At 36.8% G+C, this 21,726-nt stretch overlaps 1 protein-coding gene across 5 annotated transcripts in view; it reads right to left on the bottom strand.

The window, feature by feature from the left end:
- Window positions 1-17,749, bottom strand: part of pax7a (paired box 7a) — a 75,783-nt gene extending 58,034 nt beyond the window's left edge. The window contains exons 1-4 of one of the 5 annotated variants that reach the window (XM_067431280.1): window positions 17,276-17,747; window positions 16,020-16,315; window positions 15,714-15,843; window positions 15,349-15,477 (exon numbers count right to left, since the gene is read on the bottom strand). In XM_067431280.1, coding sequence (XP_067287381.1) covers window positions 15,349-15,477; window positions 15,714-15,843; window positions 16,020-16,315; window positions 17,276-17,360 — 640 coding nt within the window. In that variant the 5' untranslated portion in view covers window positions 17,361-17,747. Of the gene's footprint in view, window positions 1-15,348; window positions 15,478-15,698; window positions 15,844-16,019; window positions 16,316-17,275 lie in introns of all 5 variants that reach the window. The other 4 variants (XM_067431279.1, XM_067431282.1, XM_067431281.1 and 1 more) reach the window with 4 other exon arrangements.
- Window positions 17,750-21,726: the final 3,977 nt, after the last annotated feature.

Here is a 21,726-nt window from a genome sequence, read left to right as displayed (position 1 = left end):
GGGCCCTGACAACCCCGCGTAGCTCAGCGGGGTATCGATAAATGCTGACATATTGACTCCCTATGCCCCAGTGCCAGGGGACAGGCGTGCCGAAATATGAGCGTGAAGGACTTGAATGGTGGGATTTTATACATAAACATGGATACAAATATACAGTGGGGTCCGAAAGTACGTTTTTACACTGCAACATCAGCATAATGATTTCAGTGTGGAGTCACATCATCTGTTTTACGAATGAACTTTGACTATTTGATTAGTGACTTGGGTTTAAGCAATGATTAGTAGAGTATTTTTTTACAATGAAATAAGTCTTTCTAATCTTAAAAATGTCACATTTAAAGCAACGGCAGTTTCTTTGTAATTATTTGTGAAAATGACTAACAATTTCTAAAGTTTCAAAGCTCATCCTACACCATTATTTGTTCACTGTAGTGCAGAATTTCTTCTTTGAAACAACTTTTCTTAGTTTTAGAAACGTTCCTAAAACTACCTAAATACTTTTGGTAAGTATTTAGGTAGTTTTGTAGTATATAGGGTAGTATATATTAGGTAGTATATATTTTTTCCCCTATTGAAAAAAAGTGATAGTTTATAGCGGTTGACGTCGTAATCACATTTTGATTCACTTTAACTGTGGGGAGAAAAATTCAATGCCATTTCTCATTTAAAGAAAACAACTAGATATTTTCCCATAGAATTCCCCTAAATGTTGTCCCAGATAGGCAAACTAAAGATTAAGTTAAATCAAATGTTAAGAGTTTGTGAGATCCCGGCATTCTTCGCAGCATGAATAAATATATTAGTTATGAATAATTTAAGATTATTGTTTTGCTGACTTTTAAAAAATGTAATCTGTATTCTCCTTGATGAATGTACTGGCTGAATGAGGCATTTTTGCATTTAGCGAATGAACAAAATACTTTACTTCGAACAATGTTTTAAGACAATAGTCGAGAGAACCCAATAATCCGAGGCTGCATAGAATTTTTAGGGTTTCTGGACCAATCCTTTTTCTTAGTGCACATGCACAGTCCGAGCAGGAATATTTCCTTTTGAATTCCCGTCACCACAGGGAGCGAGAGAAATGAGAAATGGAGGATGCTTTGCCGAGCCGCTTTTCTTGAGGGTCACCCTACCTACCTCTGTTCCGAGGGAGCGAGGCTTAGTTTTCTCTACATCCTTCCTTTTTGCCAAAATGGGATTTTGTTTCCTGGGGTTAGGTCCCTGCTAATTAAGGTCACAGCTAAAGTAATGAAATTAAGAAGGACCACAAAGCGAAAAAGGGAACCCAAGGGGTGCGTGCCAATAGACCAGAAGCCCCTTCAGAGGGCTGTGAAAGGAAAAAGCAATGCAGGAAATCAAATACTAACTCTGAGCTCTGAGAAGCGCCTGTTTATTTTATCCAGAATGTAAAAGGATGGAGTTTATAGGAGACAGAATGCACTCAAGGACTGAGATATGTGCCTGAAGGACGGCTTCGGAGTCAAGGCATATAATTCTTTCATCATAAAGTGGTTATATAGTACAGTCAAAACTCAGTGTGAGTTCACTCTGGAGGAGGATATCGCCATACTTCTCCCCCCAAGAGATATTATGAAAAAAAAAAACTAATTTCCAAACCAATTGTTAATCTATCCTTATCAAAAAATGCTATTCCTGGAAGGTACAAAACTGGCATGGATGACCCATAGGTTGCTCTTTGAAAGCTCAAGAGATATACTGGAGATCTCTGTTACGCATGCTAAAATGTTAACTATATTTTTCAAAAATAAAATGGGTCACACTTTTGATTAGGGTCCAATTCTTACTATTAGACATTAACTTTTGTCCCAATAAACTCCTAAATACTGCGTATACATACTTAGTAAGGTAGTTGTTAAATGTGGGTCAGATTAAGGGATGTAGAATATGATCATAAAGAATAAGGCATTAATATGTGCTTTACAAGTATTAATAAACAGCCAATGTAATATGCATGCTAATAAGCAACTAGTTAATAATGAGATTTGGGCCCTAAACTAAAATGTTACCATAACAGCGTTACATGAACCAATCACTTCAGAATGTAGATAGGGATAAAACTAAGGTTTGGTGCTTGTAAATTGAAGTGGAGGTTTCTGAAGCCTTTACAGATATGTTTTGTATTTTAAATCTACTGACACAAATAAACACTTAAAGGGATAGTGCACCCAAAATGTACTCACCCTCAAGTTGTATGAACCCCAAACCTATGAGTTTCAGTTGATGGACCCCCAATTTTAAGTTGTTTGGGTGAACTATCGCTTTAAGTGTTTATTTTGGATGTTTTCTTTCCAGCAGCCTGAAATAAGACGTGTTATGGAAGCCTAAAATCTTAAATTTGACCAGTGCATGAAAAAAAACAGTAATTTTGCCTGTGGTGTCTCGTGCATAGCAGACGAATGTAATGAGAAATGTTCATATTGAGATCTTTCGCATTTGATTTCATACTTAAAACATCTGAGAAGCAGGAGACTACAGCAAAGGTCTCACATTTTTCTCACTCCTGTCCAATACTAATGATGAAAAACTTTGGGGGGGGGGGGGGGGGGAAGAAAGATATGGAATATGCCTTCAAACATCAATCCCTCGCTATAAAGTTATTTTTCCGCTTTGATTCAGCGGATATACTACATGAAATTCCCAAGACATTCTTCAGGACATAAGGAGGTCTTTAATGTTTCCTGTTTTTTGAGTTTACATCAGCGAGAAGTCGCAGCAGCTGATGGTAAAGTCAGAGATCAGCGCTCCATATTGTGTCTTTAGACGGTAAGGGCATTTCAAAATGAGAGTGTACATTCCCCTAGGGAGGGTCCGACAGGGGACGCCTTAAATAAACCCATTAGTTAAAAATGGAAGGCTTGGCTTTTTCCTTTGAAGTTACAGGGATTGCTCCTCTTCGCCGCTCTCCGTCTCTAAGCTCACAGGTCGACGCTTGCGTATTTTTTAACTTGGTGGAAAGAAGAAACACATTTCTGATTTGCAACACTCTAGGAACGTGTTTATTGTCTTTCTGCACAGCCTTAAAAACGAGCGGCCACACGTTACAGGAAAATAATGAAGGATCCATTTGCAAAGCAGGTCAAAAGCATAAAATGGGCGATGTTATGGCCATAAGTAGCATGGGCTAATGGTGATTTTAAAGCAGTCGAGCATGGTGTGAATGGCTCTAATTCATCAGCTCTGCGACTGGGCACACGGCTCCAAACTTAATTAGTGTTGCACATTATGTGGGGCATTTTCTCCATTGTAATAAAATTAGAGAGAATGCTTGCTGTACTTTCTAACACGCCTTGCTGTAACGGGGGATGACAATAATCCGCCGGTGTCCGTGCCAACTGTCAAAAACTTTGACATCTATGGCAGACGTGGAGAAACACGGGGGGGGGGGGGGGGGGGATTTAGACATTTTTTTAGACATTTAGCTATTATGATCCTGTGTTTTCTTCTAACATGGGTAGTGAAGAAAACAGAAACTCTTTAACACAGAATGCCCCCACCCAATGTTATGTCTGTCACTGAACATGGCATGCATTTCAAGCCAATCCCCTCCGATATATCAGTCAAAAAAAACAACGTGCCGAGTGTTTTCACAAGCAGTGGTTGAATATAAATATACCACAAATATAATAGACCACACAGATCTTAAGAGACACCAGATCCAATCAAAACAAAGCCAAATATTTAAATACGCTGCTGTGTTTATAAGGTTAAAAACGATCTGACGTTAACAGATGGAGGATGGGTGAAAAGATCTTTAGATGCTCTAGTTTCATAGGACAGTGATAATAACACTGATACCTTTATATTTTATTAACAACTCTAATTCTGCTATTTACCATGAGTAAAATGGACCACTGGTTTTAACAACACACCAAAACTCAAGACTTTTAGTGCACTGAATCTTTAAAGTATAAGGTCTATAATGTGCATGAAGTCTAGTTTTGAAAATGAAGCAAAATTACAAAAAAGATCTGTGTTATCTGTGTTGTGATGAATATTTATACGGCAGCTCTCCGTTCAGTATCATTATATCCAACAAGAAGCATTTTTTAAGCCAGACAATTCGATCAAAATCCTAACGTTGTGCTTCACATAAAACCCTGGAGAAAACAAGAGACACTTTTCCTTTCTATTTGTTTTTGGAGAGCTATCCTGACAAGAAAGGAGTCTAAAACAACCAATTAAAGCAAAATTGCCTTCTCTCTAGGAATAACACTGAGTGAAAACCCCATGGGAACTACTGTAGAGCGCTGAGCACTCTTGTCCTTTCCAATGGCACGGTCAAGATCGACCAGACGAGCACGGATAGATAGAAAGATAGATAAATGGCTTTTGGAAACCTTGTCAACACAAGCACTTACATGAGAATGCAACCCTGATGTCAACTCATTCCTGTACCAATATCTCCTCTCGCCTTTGAGTAAAACCTCGGTAAAATGAAAGAACACTTTCTTGACACCGACCGAGACCGATTACCTCTGTGATTACAGAATTTGTACAACCTTAAAGTTTTCAAAAAGTCCTGCACTGTACAAAAAGCCATCGCAGTGGGTGAATACACGATAGGAATAAGAAAAAATATATGAGATCTCTTTTAATATGTCAGTTGTTTTTCACACTTGTGATTAGGGTCCATATCTCACTATTAACTATGATTTTTGGCTCAATAAACTCATAATTACTGCTTATCAATTAGGAAGGTAGTTGTTAAGTTTTTAAATATGAATAATGCATTAATATGTGCTTTATAAGTGCTAATAAATAGCCAATATCCTAGTCATATGCTAATGAGCAACGATTTGGACCCTAAACTAAAGTGCTACCAAAATTTCAGCATGAACTAATTTCTCTTCATGTTTTTTCTCAAGAATGATTTACATTTATTTTATAGCTCTCTTACTCTATGTCAACAATGAACTTCTTTGTGTATATTTAAAGGAAACAAAGTTTCTGAGCTATGAAAGAGCAAAATCTAAAAAATACATGTATTCGGCCTACAAGCGTCAATCAGCTGAATATATCAAATATGATTTGTGCCCAAATTGGATTGCCGATATATATAATAACGGCAAGAACAGCATCTCTTAAAAAGAATGAAAAAATAATATTAATATTAATAAAAGAGAAAAATGGGTACTTGAGATCTATAATGGCTTAGCCTAGAAAACTAACACACTATTGATCTTTTCTCGGGTTTCTTTCTCTCCGCTGTTTGTTTAGAAAAGCCTCATCCCCACTAATAGCTGTCTCGAAGCATAATCTCCCTCCTCCCCTCCGTAACCTCTTCACGGTCCTCTTTTCATGGCATCTCACACAGTTAAAGTTAGCCGCCTCTCTGCGGTGAGGCTCCGAGAGCCAATTGTGTTGCTAATGTTGACACCTGCCAGAGCGGAGCCGAGCGAGGGCCGTTTGTGCTTCACTGCAGCCTGATGCAGATCATCTCTAAACTGGGGTCTCTTCTGGAAGATTACCACTGCCTCATGGTCAACAACCACACACTTTAGTTTACAGTCGGGGAGAGAAAGAAGACAGGGGATGAAAAGTTGGATGGACTATCAGATTGCGGGCAAACCTGACGATATCACTAAACGTGACTAAAAAGTTATTTGACATCAATATATAGATTTAAACCTGGAAATGCAGGGAGGATTTTGAGGGGGGTGACCTGAAAAAGTACATTTAACATCATGCGCTATTTATATGTCTTTAATCAAGCATATGAGACTGTATACGGTCACATTTTCTTGGTTCTAATAAAGCACAACACACTCTTGGGAACATCTCTCAACTGTAAAAAATATATATATGATCAATAAGTTGACAACCTCTTTTTTTAAATTGCTTTAACTCATCAAAATAAGTTAAGTAATTTTCATTTTCAGTCAGTTTAATGTAATTTAATTTGAAATTACTTGTGATTGTACTTAAAATTTTAAGGCAGCAACTTTTTGTTTACAGATCGGAGAACATGATCACCGGGGTTTCTAAAGCTGTGAATGCTGTCATGGAAAATATTAATTATAACTTGAAAAAATAGTGTGCATGTTAATAGTCTCAGACGTTTGTAACCCACCTCATATATGGATAACTTTCTTTGTATTGTCATCATGACATAAACATTTATGCATCATAAGACTGTAAACACTAACGCTTCAAATAATTCAGTGGTTTGAGTAGAGCCAACTCAAATTAAACAAGTTAGTTCAGTCAACTTAACTTTTAGGAGTATTTAGAACTTTCTTTTTCTCAAAACTGACACATTTTAAGTAATCTGATTTGTTTCATTGTTTTTAATTTTATGAACTTCTTTCTTTTAATTTGGACAAACTTAAATTGAACTGAAACTGGGCTGGGATTTCTATTTCCCAGCATGCTTTGCCATGACAATCAAAAGGGAGTGTAAATGCTAGAATTAAGTGTTAAATAAAGTTTTTGCTGCTAGATGAATGTTAAATGAGAGATTTGGTCTCGTTTAATGGTTTTTATGCTAGTTTAGAGGAGTTTCTGTTCACTGTAAACCCTAATGCTCAAAATAATTAATTTGTTTGAGTAGAGCCAACTCAAAATAAACAAATTAGTTCCATCAACTTAAGTTTTGTGAGTATTTAGAAATTTATTTCTCTTTTGAGTTCACAAAACTGACACATTTTAAGTAATCTGAACTGTCATTGTTTCACCTTTTATGAACTTGTTTCATTTAATTTCGAAAAACCTTACATATAACTGAAACTGGGCAGGGATTTCTATTTCCCAGCATGCTTTGCCACGACACTCAAAAGGGAGAATAAAGCTAAAATTAAGTGTCAAATCAAGTTTTTGGTGGGCGTTAATGTTATTGGGAGATTAAGTTTGTTATGCTATAGTTTAGAAGAGTTTCTGTTAGGGTTTCCATCATGGTGATGAGTGAACAATGAGTGAGATTTAAGGTAGCATTTACTGAATTAGCTAAAGCAAGCCAAAATACTCAAATCAAGGTTACGTGGTAATTTTAAGTTAAATATATGAATTAGCTTACTCAAATAATTAAGAGCAATTAAAATGCATTAGTACAAAATGCAACTTCTGTAACTTATTACCTCAATTTTTTGTTTGTTTGCCAACTTATTTGGGTTTACGGTGATTGTTCATTTAAAAAATTGAACTTGAACCAAAATTGATCAGTACAACAAATGTAAGAAAACATCTCACACTGAAATAATCTTCACATGCAGCAAAACATTGAAAAACAGCTCTTCCATCATCTCCATCTCCGCGTGTTGGAGCAGGGATTCACCCCCAGTCCCTACAGATGTACATTAATGCAGACAACACACTGAGCCCGTCTCTTCCACAAGCCCTCTTCTCCAAACAGGCTGCTGTCCAGCCCCATCGTGTCAGTTTGAAGCCTCCATTCAAAAGTATTCATGCATCTGCCTTCGAGGCACAATGGCCGCTAGTTTATAAACTGTCTGCCCGCGAGCCCAAAAGCTTTAGTCCGCATTGTTTTCATACCCTTAATAAACTTTTTGAAGGAGTTCATCAACTGGCCTGAATAGCCTGTGCACTGAATCTCAAGACCGAAAATAACAGAGATCTTTTTTCTTCTGCTCTTTTCTTTCTTTCTTTCCTTTTTAGGAGCAGTTTCTCTGACAATGGAGAGAGAAGGCTGTTAGACTTCAGAGGAGTCTTAGGCCCAACACAAGGAAAAAAAGGCAGCATTCAATTAAAAGAACAAAATGCTTTCCATAAAGGGGAAGGAGACAATTGATTTCTCCTCCATTCAAAAGTGAGAGGATGATCCGAGCATCACTTCATATCTTATTCCAAAGGAGAAAAACACACATTCAAATGCACACAAAGTGTGAGAATACAAACAGAGAGTAGGCCTAAGTATGTTCACAATGCACAAAAAAAGAGATCATTTCAAATTTCATTATGCTATAAAAAATATATAAAAAGGATGCATAAACCATCACCTGTTTGATTTCATTCTACGCTTGAGGAATCTGTATTTATTTGTTCATTTTTATAAGTGCTTCCTCTGACACCCGTTAGACAGGCAGGACAAATTTCAAAGAGGCAATAAATTTCAGTATTGGCTATAAGCCATTAATCCATTCTCATACCTTTAAAATGTGTGGAAAACTTAAAGGTCTTAAATGGGTGTCTTCTCTAATGAATTTCATCCCCAATTAGAACGGATCGCCAGAGTCCAAGTTGCGTCTCGCCTTTTCGCCTGTGGGGTCCGGAACGACTCCAAAAAATTCACAAACTTGCTAAATGAACAGGGCGCACACCCATGAAATATGAGGCACATCGCCTGCCGTGCTCCGGTAGTAAAATAAGCGATTATATTTATTCATAATTAATATTCATATAAAATATACAAATACTAAAAATGTATATGATATAAATAAATTATATTAGTATTAAAAATGTATATTTTTTTTATAAAATGCCGTTAAAGTAGTATAACAATAAATAATTATAATACATAAACAATAATTATAATAATAATAATAATAATAATAATAATAATAATAATAATAATAATAATAATAATAATAATAATGCAGGATAGAAAAAAAAAATACTCATTCATAATCGTTCGTGTGTGTTTGTGAAGGAAGCGTTTAATCCGATTGGACAAGTTCAACGCGTTTGTCTCGGTCTCTGAAAGCCTGGTCAAGTTTTGAGTTCCGAGTCAAACAGAGTGCCGACCTCAGTTTATCAAATAATAATAACAATAGCCTAATAATAATAACAACTCAATATATTAATAATGAACATGAAAAAAATTCTATGCAATCAATAAAATAATTTCATTGCAATAGTTACAATTAATCATAGCTAATCTTCCTATTTTATTATTGTGTTTTTTTTTCTGTTTACTTTATTTTCGTTTGATTAATATTTCTTATTTGGGTGTATATGTTGCCGCGGCTTCATTTAAAGCTAGCTGTTATTCAATAATCGTTCTGCAATATTAATCTGTATCAGTCGAGCGCATCACTTGTTGCTGAGATGACTTTCTCAGAGGTGATTCTGATCTCTATGAGCTGCGCGCACTCAAGCGCGATGAGCTGCCCAAGTGTGAGAGAGGTTACCGGTCACTGCCATTTACCGCATCCCGGGATCCTCTATTGTTCCTAAAAGCCACTTGAACGGATCTCTAGAACACCGACCAACGGGACTGAAACGCTCCATTAGTTAAATCCACACGCGCGCGCTGGAAAAGAGTGCGTAAATGATTGCTAAAACAAATGCGTAAAACACAATCCTGCCGTATTGACTATTAATCCAGACTACTGAACAATTATCGCGCTATTGTATATTCTCGAATGCATACACACAAATATAATAAATGTGTTGATGATAATCCTAAAACTAACATATATTTTATCAATGTGGGCATTATATTATAAAAAAAATTTTTTATCACATAATTAAGATTTTTTACACTGCACATATAAGAATGTTGCGCTCTGACTCTGGAACACAAAACTATTGTGTGATCCGCAGCACGATCCATATAATATCCACGTGCTTTTGACTACAATGCAAATATATCTGTGAAATATTTGAGTTAAAAATCTTAATGGTTCTTTTGTTCAAAACGACAGCAAAATTACCAGGATTGCGCGCTATGTGTTTTGGATGAATTTTCAGACCCCCTGCTCAAATACACACACTTACACACACACACTTACACACACACACTTACACACACACACACACACACACACACACACACACACACACACACACACACACACACACACACACACACACACACACACACACACACACACACACACACACACACACACTTTAATGAGGCCTGTGCTCATCCGTATCGCAGCTTGTGTGTGTCAAGTGTGACCCGCCCTCGCAAATCAAATGGCTAAAACGGAAATGACAATTTACATGTCAGAATCAATTGTGTATTTAAGCCCCCATTACAAACATTAACCAGATACGAACGCACCAAATACAATATCCATTAGAATTGCTCGAACGGAGAGGGAATTACGCACAAAGACCCAAGCAGATAAATAGTTTTATGTGTGATTCATGTAGACCTATTACATTTGGGGTTCAAAGCACTTCCAAAGTTGAAAAATGAAATCCTCTCTGGTTATTAGCACGAGCAGATAATGCGCGTAAAAGTCTTCTGCGCGCTCCAGAACTGTGTGAAAACCGCACCATTACAAGAATTCTCTCAGATATAAGAGAGTGATATTCTCCATAACATCTGTGCAGAGATTTGCACCGTCCCAGATGGCAACCCGCTTTTAATGAAGAGTCAGGCAGACTTGTCAAGCACTAATATGAAGTCGCTTTGTACTGCGGTAGTCTCAAGTGTTTCTGATAAGCAAAAGACATCCACGGATCAAAGATCATAAGCTCCTCAATTTCCCTTAACCGCCTGAGCCCTCTTCACATCATCTTTACCCCTTTTGGTTAATTTTAAACATCTCTCCAACACATCAAAACTCACAGTTGAACAAATTCAAGCCCTGTCTGGAGTTCACAGGTCACCGGCAGCCATTGTTAACTGGACTATAATCCCCGTAGAGAGTCAATAAAATCATCATTAAATACCAGGCATGTTTGCGATTTATCCATTCAACAGAAGGCTGGATCACTAACGGGAATTATTAAGTATTGAATATTGTTAATTTCCTCACATATCTTTACATTTATAGTCGTGCCATGGAGTGATAATGTCATTGTTCTGATTGGGCTTGTAAATGTTCCCAAATACTGTCCAAATCAAGCCAAAGCGTCACGTTTCAAATAAAAATCAATTATACTACAAATAATAGGAACACTTTATTTTAGAGTGTCCTTGTAATATATGTTACATGAACTTAGTAATAACAGTAAATGATGCATAATTACATGCAACTAACCATCAACCAAACCCTAAACATATAAATAACCATATAGTAAGTACATGTAGTTAAACAAATTTTGTAACAATGGCACCTTAAAATAAATAATATATTAAGAAATAATAGGCTATACAATAATCATATTATTTACCAGAATATTTATTATTATTATTATTATTATTATTATTATTATTATTATTATTTTTTTTTTTTATTATTATCATCATCATCAGTAATAGTAGTAGTAGTGGTCATTAAACATCTAATGCCCTTGAGAAAACACCTTATAGCAAGTTGTTCTGGCTTTTTTTGTTTAATGTCACCATCACCAATGTTTGAATCCAAATCATGGTCAATTGCATCTGGTTCGGTAAATTTGATTGGTTCTAGGAATTAGAACAGCCTTTATCTGGGTTTTTAGTAATGAGCACTGTAACGGCGAAACGGACTCAAGCGTCGATAATCAGGAACTGTAGTGTAATATTATTATGAGCTTATATCTGTTCTTATTAATACGCCTGTGAACAAAAAAAGGACTAATAGTAACAGGGAGGAAAAAAAGACAAAACATACACACATACACACATACATACATACTTACATACTTACATACATACGTACATACATACATGCATAAATACATACATACATATACATATACATATAAAGTACACACACACACACATACACACACACACACACACACACACACACACACACACACACACACACACACACACAGTGCTACTTTATACACACTAAAGAAAATCCCTCGCCAGTCAAATTGTAGAGCTGTGTTGAGACAGGGTGACGGGAGAGAAGAGGTTAATCCGTGTTTAATGCAGTGATGGTCCACACTCTGATGGTTATGTTATCTCTGCCCAACATTTGGGTCTCCTACAATTTCAGCCCAGCCAAAATAGCTGCAAGAAAGTGCAGATGGAGTCACCCTCGACGCCCGAGGAGAAAAATATATTAATAGCTAAATAACTTCCCCTTACTTTCACTTAATCTTCCTCTCTCTCTCTGTGTCGCGGTAACATATTCTATTCCAGATGGATTTGTTTAAAATGTCTCCCTATGCTTCTCTTTCAGTGCGGCTTTAGGCTCGAAAGCATCTCCTTTATTTTCATATAAATGTGAAGCTAGAGTGAAAATGCCCTGCTGGTGCGCGTCTAGGGCGCACGAATGAATCCGCTATTTTCCAGAATATTCTCTTCGTGCTATATCATAGGAAAATATTGCATTTAAAAAATATGTATTTCTGTTTTCTTCTAAATATCGCTGAGTTCGCGAACACTGCCGCGCAACACTCGCAGCCATCTCGCCTACAGGTTTTGATCACCATTATCCCATAACAACACTCCTAAACCCCTGACTGAAGTCTGTTTGATTAGTCTGAAAACCTCAGGTAATCCACAGATTTGCTGAAGTGTCCAGTGCCACTCTCACGAATGGACGCGCGCTCGCGTTGAACTGACGCTCCTCCAGACAAAAAGAGCACCAGGTGACTGTCAGACGCGGGGCTGGAACCCATTAAAGACTAATTAAGCTTGGCAGGTTTGTGCTAACTCTGCTGTCGCTCATCATATTTTTTTATTTCCGTAACGAGGATGGCAGGTGCACAAGATTATTATTATTGTAATGGCCACTAAACCAAATGTGGAAGTCATAGTTAAGGCTATTAAGGTTAGGCACTTGGAGATCTGCTCAAGGTGGAGGCGATATAGACAACGTGTATGTAGTTTGTTTGTTTGTTTTAAAAAAGGTTTATGTCGCGTGCCAATTTTAACTAGCCTATGCTGACTAAATATATATATATATATATATATATATATATATATATATATATATATATATATATATATATATTTATATATATATATATATAAAAAGTGAGATCTGTTTTTTTTTAATTAACTAGATTGTCCAATGTGTAATTAATTTAAGACCTTATAAACACATGAAATACAAAATAATATTGTACATTGTATACACCAACACGTTTTACGAGATTCCATCAATGTAATAAATAAATAATGTTTGCATGTATTTGTATTCTGCATGTGAAAAATGTCAAAACATGTAATAAATGTATAGGAATAATTTAGTCTACTGTGTAATCAATTGAACACATTATGCAATAAATAAATAAATAAATAAATAAATAAATAAATAAATAAATAAATAAATAAATAAATAAATAAATAAATAAATAAATAAATAAATAGATAAATAAATGTTGTATACCCAAACTTGTTTACAAGAACCTATCAATGTAAACATGAAATTAAACATACATTTAAAAAAATTGTTTTGCATGTATTTTGTAAAAATAAAAAAAGTGAGGTCTATCTTTTTTATTTAGACTATGTAATCAATTTAACATCTTATAAACACATGCAATAAATACATAAATAAATAGTGCATTTTATACACCCCAAAAGTTAACAAGAATCTACCAATGTAAACATAAATAAATAAAATAAACAAACAAATAAATAAATAAATGTTTGCATGTATTTTGTATGCCAAAAATGTCAACACATATTAAAAAGGTGAGGTCTGACTTTTTTATTTAGTCTGCCACCTTATAAGCACATGCAATAAATAAATTATGTATTCTGTATACCCAAAAAAGTATAAATAAATCAAAAAATATATAAATAACATATAAAATAAACACCAAATCTCATGAATTTACGCCCTGGGCGAGTCACTGTGAGCCGTTTAGAGATGAAAGTGAAAAGAAATAAAGGGGCTCAGTTTAATCAGGGCTTAAAAGCTCTTCTACATTAGGTTTGTGCGCGAAGAGCTGCTGGAGGATCAGTGTGTTTCTCACCGCTGCCTCCGAGCTGTTACACTCCTCGGCGACACAGACGCCCATTCAACACACCGCAGCTCTAATAAGTCTTAACATTATTAAATGTTATCCGGATGGTAAACTTAAAGAATCCCTTCAAAGAATTTAACAGTGAATTCAGTGTTTGTGCCGAAGATGAAACACAGAAAATGACAGATTTATGGAATCATTAACCCAGAGGTGACGCACTTATAACATTCCCAACAAATTAACAACCACAACCAGTGGACAGCAACAGAAAGATCGGAGTTCGTTTCCATGCATTTGTTTGATAACTTATATCACTTTTGCCCCGCGTATACATGCATATTTATTTATGAATGAGGTAATCTTCGCGTAACTGTGGCAATTCAGGACAAGCAATTAAGAGAAAACAGAAATAATAGGCTACTACAGATATTTTATTTAACGATTTAATTAATGTATCAATATCATTTTATAGCAATTAAAGAAACTCAATCCGTCAGAGATGCGCAAACGCAGACGCTTTACTTTGTCTTAAACCAACTGCGCAGTTACGCGCAACTAAACCCGCACAAAAGACGCCGTTTTGCACCATGAAATGTTGAGCTTACAATTCTAAACGCTCCTTCATATTACAAAACTATCTAGCAGCAGGGAGCACTGAATAATTTATCTGCCTTTCTTTTCTTACTGCCCTTTGTACAAAGTTTTCCCCTCTTTGAATGGGGGGTCACCGGTCCAGTTACTCTTTTTGCTGCCCGGCTCCAGTGCTTTTTCTCTTTTTGTATCTCAGTCTAAAGGTTACAAAGGCTTAAAACGAGATTGTTCATAACCACATTTAGAAAAAAAAGGCAAACACGTATTGTGACCTGTTATAAATATAAAATAAAACGAATTATAATATTAGATTTCGAATTAAAATAGTAGGCTTAAAATGGGTACATAATACATATATTAAATATGTGACCTAAAAATTAAACATAAATATAAATGTAATAAATTAAAAATTTGCCTTAATATATAAAGCCTTTTTTCAGGTTGCTATTGTTCCGCAATTCAATTAAAATATTTTTAAATAATGATTTTAATTCATAATGAAATATAATAGTCTACGTATACATGCAAAATATTGCCAAAACAAGTGAGTCCACCGGGTCCACATGCCTCGCGTAATGTAGTTGCTTAAACTGACATCGATTCTCAAATGGGTCAAACTGTCAGTTGTCGTTTAGGGGGTCGTTAAAACGCGAGGGAAATGGAATGTGCCACACAAATTAATTTACCAGGCTAAATACCTGACGTCAGGGCTCACATAAATAATTGAGTAAGTACCGAACAGCTAGCAGCATGAATAATGAGAGCTATTTGTGCCATTTTTTTCCAAGGGGGCGCACAGATTCCCCCCGGCGAGAATGAAGGACTGCAGCATCTGTCCTTTTCAAATAACTACTTAATGAAATATCAATTGCAACAACAGCAGCAATTATAGCACCAGTCCATCATGATCTGTCAGCACAACTGACCCACACCTCAAGAAGCAGTTAGAGTTTTAACACACAACTTTTACGCACCACGTTTCCTCGCATCTGTTCGCACACAATGAGAAATTTAAAGGCCTCTGACCTTTGTCCCCGAGAATCCCATCGATGCTGTGCTTGGTTTTCTTTTCTCCGTCTTCATCTTTTTTATCACAGTCGTCATCGTCATCTTTCTTGCCAAAACGAGCTCTCAAAACCCGACTAATGGAGCTAACTATAAAGAGAGATAATAATCACTGTAACGCCCAGCAACAATCAGAACACTAATAATGTGATTGTGAATCAGAGATTTTTCATGTATATAAATCAAAGCGCACTAAAATTCGAAATCCAAAATTCCAAATGCAATTAGAACCGAGAATGTTCCATTTTTTTAAAAAACAGATGCAGTGCAGAACGTCTTCTTAATGTCAGTAAGAAAGAAATGCTGCTTACCGGAAGAGGCCTCACCTGAAGGAACCGTGCCTCTGTCACACACCCCGTCCTTCAGCAGCTTATCCCGGATCTCCCAGCTGAACATCCCGGGATTCTCGCGTTTGTATTCCTCGATTCTCTTTTCAACGTCGGGTGTTGCAACTTGCTTTAGTATAGAACAAAAAATGGAGGGGGGAGAAAACACAGGGGAAAGAAAGAAACGCGCATTTTGTTTAATATAAAACATTCAAATTCCAAACAAATGTAAGAACTTTTTAAAACACTCTTCTCATTGCGAAGTGTTCGAGAGACGCGTGTGTTTTGGTGAAATCGTTCACTCACCCGGGGTTTGCTTCCACCTATTGCTCCCGGGCGAATGGAACCGGTCTCCTGGTACCGGCAGAGGATTTTGGACACGCAGCCGTGCGAGACCCGCAGCTGTCTGGAGATCACGCAGGGGCGGATGCCGTGATGGGCCATTTCTACTATTTTGTGTCGGATATGATTTGGCAGTGGCCTTCCGTTGATGAAAACTCCACCGAGCTGGTTCACGCGACCTTGACCCAGAGGCGTCGAGACTGCGGGAAAACATTCAGGCCCAAAAAAAGGAGATTGAAAAAAGGAAGCAACATCATACTCTGCAAGATAAAGAAAGTGACACTTTAAAATAATCATGTCAACTGTGCAATTCAATTTGTGATATTAATGACCTAAATATACATTTCGTTGAACAGCTTGCAATTACGCGCTAGTTGTGCAATAGCACTTTACTTTTATTTATCTGAGTTTTGAGGGGTATATTCTGTGAGTCCTCCAGGCACAGAAATTATCACAAAAATATCTACATGCTGTCATTCTGATTAATCATATCATATCAGCTAATATCATTTATCACGTATGCATGCCTTGTGTATATTGGAAGATGCGAATAATGATAAATCAAAGCCTGCAGGATCAACCCCCCAAAAAAACGATTTTTTTTTCTTTCCTGAAAGAATCCTTCTATACTATCCGCCTATCTGGTGTGTTGGAAGAGGATGTAACACTTGAGGACACTAATTGCCATTCAAGAGGCACTAAAGATGCGCCACTTTAAACCTCGATTATTCCCAGTCATGCAACACAAATATTAGTGTGATGCTTTGAGCCAATTTTATTTCCCTTCACTGCTGCGAGATACTTCTGCAAATCCCATAGATTGCAGGAATCGTGGGTTGGAAGGCTTTCGTCAAATTGCTCTTAAGCACGAATTCACTCGATCAAGGAAGACGTTCCCGTCACACGCGAGCCGCGTATGGAAATAATACGTCAGACGGAAACAGTTTAGGCTACTCATAATGCTGCCAAAAAACTCTTTGGTGTCAATTATTAAATCACTGATTTTATTACTATGAGCTGTGCTTTTTTAAAATTATTATTACTAATTGAATTCGATTTAAGTCGAGAATTTCGTTCTTTTCTAACTATCGCGTAAAAGAGTGTTTGACTAATGACTTGACTTAATTAACTTATAAATACAAACTCAGTATTTTAAAATTGCAATTACAAATATGTGATTTAAAAATAATGTTTGTAATAATAATAAAAAGTTTTCGTACCTTCTAAAGGGAATCCGGTTCTAGGGTAATTCTGGCCTGGAGCTGGCCGCATCATTCGAGGAACTGTTCCTGGTAAAGTAGCCATTCCAGCTACTCCCAAACTATTAAAACTCTCACTAATAAATGAAAGAAATCAATCACACAGAAAGCTCCAGTGTTGTTTGCGCCGTGGAAACTGTAACGGATCCAAAGAATTCAAAAAGAATTCCAAACACACACTCTCTCGCACACACACACCAGTGGACAATGCCCAGTGTGCAGAAGAAAAAGTCAGATTTGCTCTTACAGTGAATACCCAAAAACAAGAGCAGAGCAAAGCATGAAATGTGCTCTGAAGCAACTGTGAGTAAATATTAGTGAGAGGATCTGCTAGTTTTGATTACAGCTGCTGTTTGCTGCCTGAGAGGAGTTTAAGTGGCCAACTTTGGCGCACATAGTGGGAGGAGGAAGCGCGCGCTGCGATAGGCTCTTCAGCACTCTTTTATTCAGCATGGAGAGGAAGGGTAATGCCCAAGACATGCCGTCCAATCGGGAGGAACTTTGCAGAAAACACACACACACACACACACACACACACACACACACACACACACACACACACACACACACACACACACACACACACACACACACACACACACACACACACACACACACACACACACACACACACACACACAACCCTCCCACTCTCTCTAAATCAACACAGGAAATGTTACAATGAGTTTTCATTCATCTCTCATTTGAACTGAAACGTCGGTTTAATGCGGTGGGCTCTCTGCGCGCACGCGCACGCACACACACACGTTATATAGACAAGGCTACTCTAGAAATAAAAAAAACAACAGATGTGTATGCCATCGTTGGGAAAATCTGTGTGAAAACGATTGCAATTGTGTATATTTCTGCATATATCATAACATACATATTTTTTTATTAATAATGTAGCAATGTGACGTTTATTATCATTATTAAATAAGAGAAAGTAATTTTGAGTAGGCCTATAGAAACACGACGGATATTCATAAATTTGTAGTTTTGCATGAAGAATCTGCTATTTTTCAGTAAATAAATAGCAGACAAATAAATAAAAGTGCATTGAAAACTTCAGCATCCTTACCTGAGGTGATGATGATGCTCAAGAACTGATGGAGATAAAGAGGCTTGACATATTTAATATAGATAATGGAACAATTAATAATAATAATGCATCTGATAAACAAGGTTTTTGAATTTTTAAAACATGTAACAGTTATAACTTTTACCTGGATCGACTAGAAATGTTCATTATTATGACTCTAGCTGAAACTTCATTTTAAGAGTGTAAGTCGCTCCACCTGTTTTCCCGCGAGATCTGGGAGTCGTATAACGGCACATATGATGAAAATCCTGCAGAATCTTTAGGTTGAATGGCTGTACGCGTGTTCAGCTCTGTGGGACCGCCGCGCGCTGAGATTGTGTGGAAATTGCCGTGGCGAACACTCCTGGTGGAAAGCAATTTCACAAATAATTTTTACAACAATTAGGGAGTGTGGCGGGGTGAAATGGCGATTTCACATGCAGATGTTCCGGTAGGGAAGGACCTGGTGCCCGGCAGCGGAGCTCTAACCCTCATTGTCCGGGGCTGTGAGCTGCGCGTGAGGGGTCAGAGACGCACCGGTGATTAGGTGCAGCATATCGATAACTATTAAAACAGAACTTTAGGATTTACTCAGAAAATATAGCAATTTTTACAAAACCACACAACTACACACCATATAGCTCCCTGCATCATTTTGTTACAACATTATAGGACACTTGACTCTCCAAAGTGCACGTCTTGTTTTGACATCATATAAGGATATATGATCATGAAATAATTATTATTGTGTGTGTTCTCAAATTTTGCTTTACGCTTTAGATCTTTAGTTCGTTCTGCAATCCAGTTAGAATAAGTAAAAGCAACGAAATGCAGGTTCAAGATTTCTTTCCAGAGACATTCAAAAGTGATGTCATGGATAATGTTATAAAAACATGAAACTTTAAAGTTAATATCCGGTTGACTCGAGCGTGGATAATTTATAGGTTACATATATTTATAGAGAATACATTTCAGCTTTATATGTGTGTTTTTATTTAAACATATTTGTCTATCAACCATCCTGGAATATTGTCAAAAATTGTTCGGTTAAAAATGTGCTAAAAATATTTTTGTCTCGTTATGGAAAGAGTGTATAAACTGGCTTAACATGATTAAAAATATTATTAAAACTGGAAACATCATTGCAGATAAGTCCAAAGAATCTTAATGTAGCCTAATAAAAAAAAAAAAAAAAAAAACAATGCATGAAAAATGAAATAATATCCAACACATCTCCTTAATCGCATGGAGAGTATCGCCACTAGAACTAAGCCTAAAGAATATGGATTATTTGTGCATTAATTATTTAAGTATTCAAAAACACCTGGACAATATTCTTACCGCCTTTGACAATATTGGACTGAAGTCACTTCATGATGTGTAAATGAATGTGTGTCCACTAGCAGGCGATATAGGTTAAATATGTCACATAAGATGTTGCACATGTTTTTTTTTTTAACTCATTCTTGCAATGGAAACATTTGATAAGAACAACACTATACTATCTGTTCACCGGTTACTGGGGTATTAGATGTTCCTTGACCATGAAGCATCTTTCTAAAGGGATAGTTCACCCAAAAATGTTTTGTCATCATTTACTCTCCCTCATGTTGTTCCAAACAAACTATTACAGGTTTGAAAGGACTTGAGGATGAGTACGTAAAGTGTCAAAATTGTCATCTTTGGATGAACTATCCCTTTGAAGGCAAAAGCAATGGGGGGAAGAAATGCGTCCTCCTACTTGATATTTATTTTCTTCCACTTGCATGTCTGAGTCCTAAAATCAAACCAGAACATTTCTTTACTTCGGGTGTAAAATGTTTTGTGGTCAGTTTCTCAATTCCAAGAATCTTTGGTTTTAAAGTTGGGTAACCTGTGCTGGATCTGTTGTGTGTGTGTGTGTGTGTGTAGCCACTGGACGAGCTCCAGACGTTGCTGGCAGGTTTGAGAAACGCTGGGGAACCCAGTACACAAACCGCAGCCTGGTAGGCCTCTTCCTCTCTCCTTCACGCTGTCCACACTCCCCACGGACTCTTGTTAACTTGCTAAGGCATGCTCACATCTGCTGAGAATTATCACAATGTGTTATTGCTTCCCAAGCAGAATTATTTTATCAGACGAAGAGAGTGAAAGTGTGTTGAGTTGTGTGTGAACAGGGTCCCCGATGTCTCTCCCTATGAGAAATGACACGTGACATGCACAGAGATCACACACAAGGAAATATTCAAAACTTACAGAGAAAACTATATAAAAAAAACTAAATTTAAATTCAACTTTTGATAGCCACCCAACTCAAATGATTCAAAAACAGCTATTTCTACTGGTTATACCTTAGATTTAATTGGGTAACACTTTAGTTTGGGGTCCAATTCTTACAATTAACTATAGTTGCATGCAGGAGTAGTCTACTTTAGAAAGCACATATTAATGCCTTATTCATATTTCACATCCTTTAACCCGACCCAATAACAGCTTAACAACTACCTTACCTAATAAGCAGTAAATATGAGTTTATTGAGGCAAAAGGTCTAGTTTTTGTTAATAGTGATAACCCTAATCTAAAGTGTGACCCAATGGTGATTTAAAAAAAAAAAAAAAACTCAGAGAGTGGACCAAAAAGTTGTTCCAACCACAATTTAAACACTAAACGTTTGCTTTAGTTGATGAGTAATGAGTAGATTAATGAGTAGGTTTTTCAAAATACAATTTAATTTTCTGTAAAAACGAGTGCTTGTCAATGCAAGACCATGTTAATTTATGGCCGAGTCCGAAATCACATATTCAATCAATTTATGTGTCCGAAATCACATATTCTCTTGAGTTTGCGCTTATTTTGAATAAGTAATTACTTCACTGCTAAAAAAGTGTGTTTGATATGAATGTGTGTTAGTATTATTGTAATCTGGAGCCTTGCCATGTGACTCTTCCGGCGTCACTTCACTGGCTGCGTCCAAAATTGCATACATTGGGTTTTTATGTGGCTACTTATTTTTGAATGAGTCATTACTTCATGACCACTATAAAATATGTTTTATATAGTATGAATGTGTGTATGAATGTAATCTGGACGTACTGGTGCCCTAGCAGTGTCCCATCGCTTCACCTCCATTAACAAATCCTCTCCGTGTCCTCATGGGACACTTCAGAATCTCACCAGAAGTAGTAGGTCATTCAGGTGCTTTTATCCTGCTCTTTAATGAGAACTGTGAATTTGGACAAACTCTTGTCACATACTGTTTTTCGCCTACTATATACTAGTATATATGCGATTTCGAGTGCAGCCACTGCTTTAAACCCTCTCCCGTGGCCTCATGGGATAGTAAAGTGTCCA

This window comes from Pseudorasbora parva, chromosome 22 (assembly GCF_024679245.1).
Source record: "Pseudorasbora parva isolate DD20220531a chromosome 22, ASM2467924v1, whole genome shotgun sequence".
Taxonomy (NCBI): domain Eukaryota; kingdom Metazoa; phylum Chordata; class Actinopteri; order Cypriniformes; family Gobionidae; genus Pseudorasbora; species Pseudorasbora parva.
Note: the sequence above shows the minus strand (reverse complement) of the source record. Positions and strands in the feature narration are given on the sequence as shown.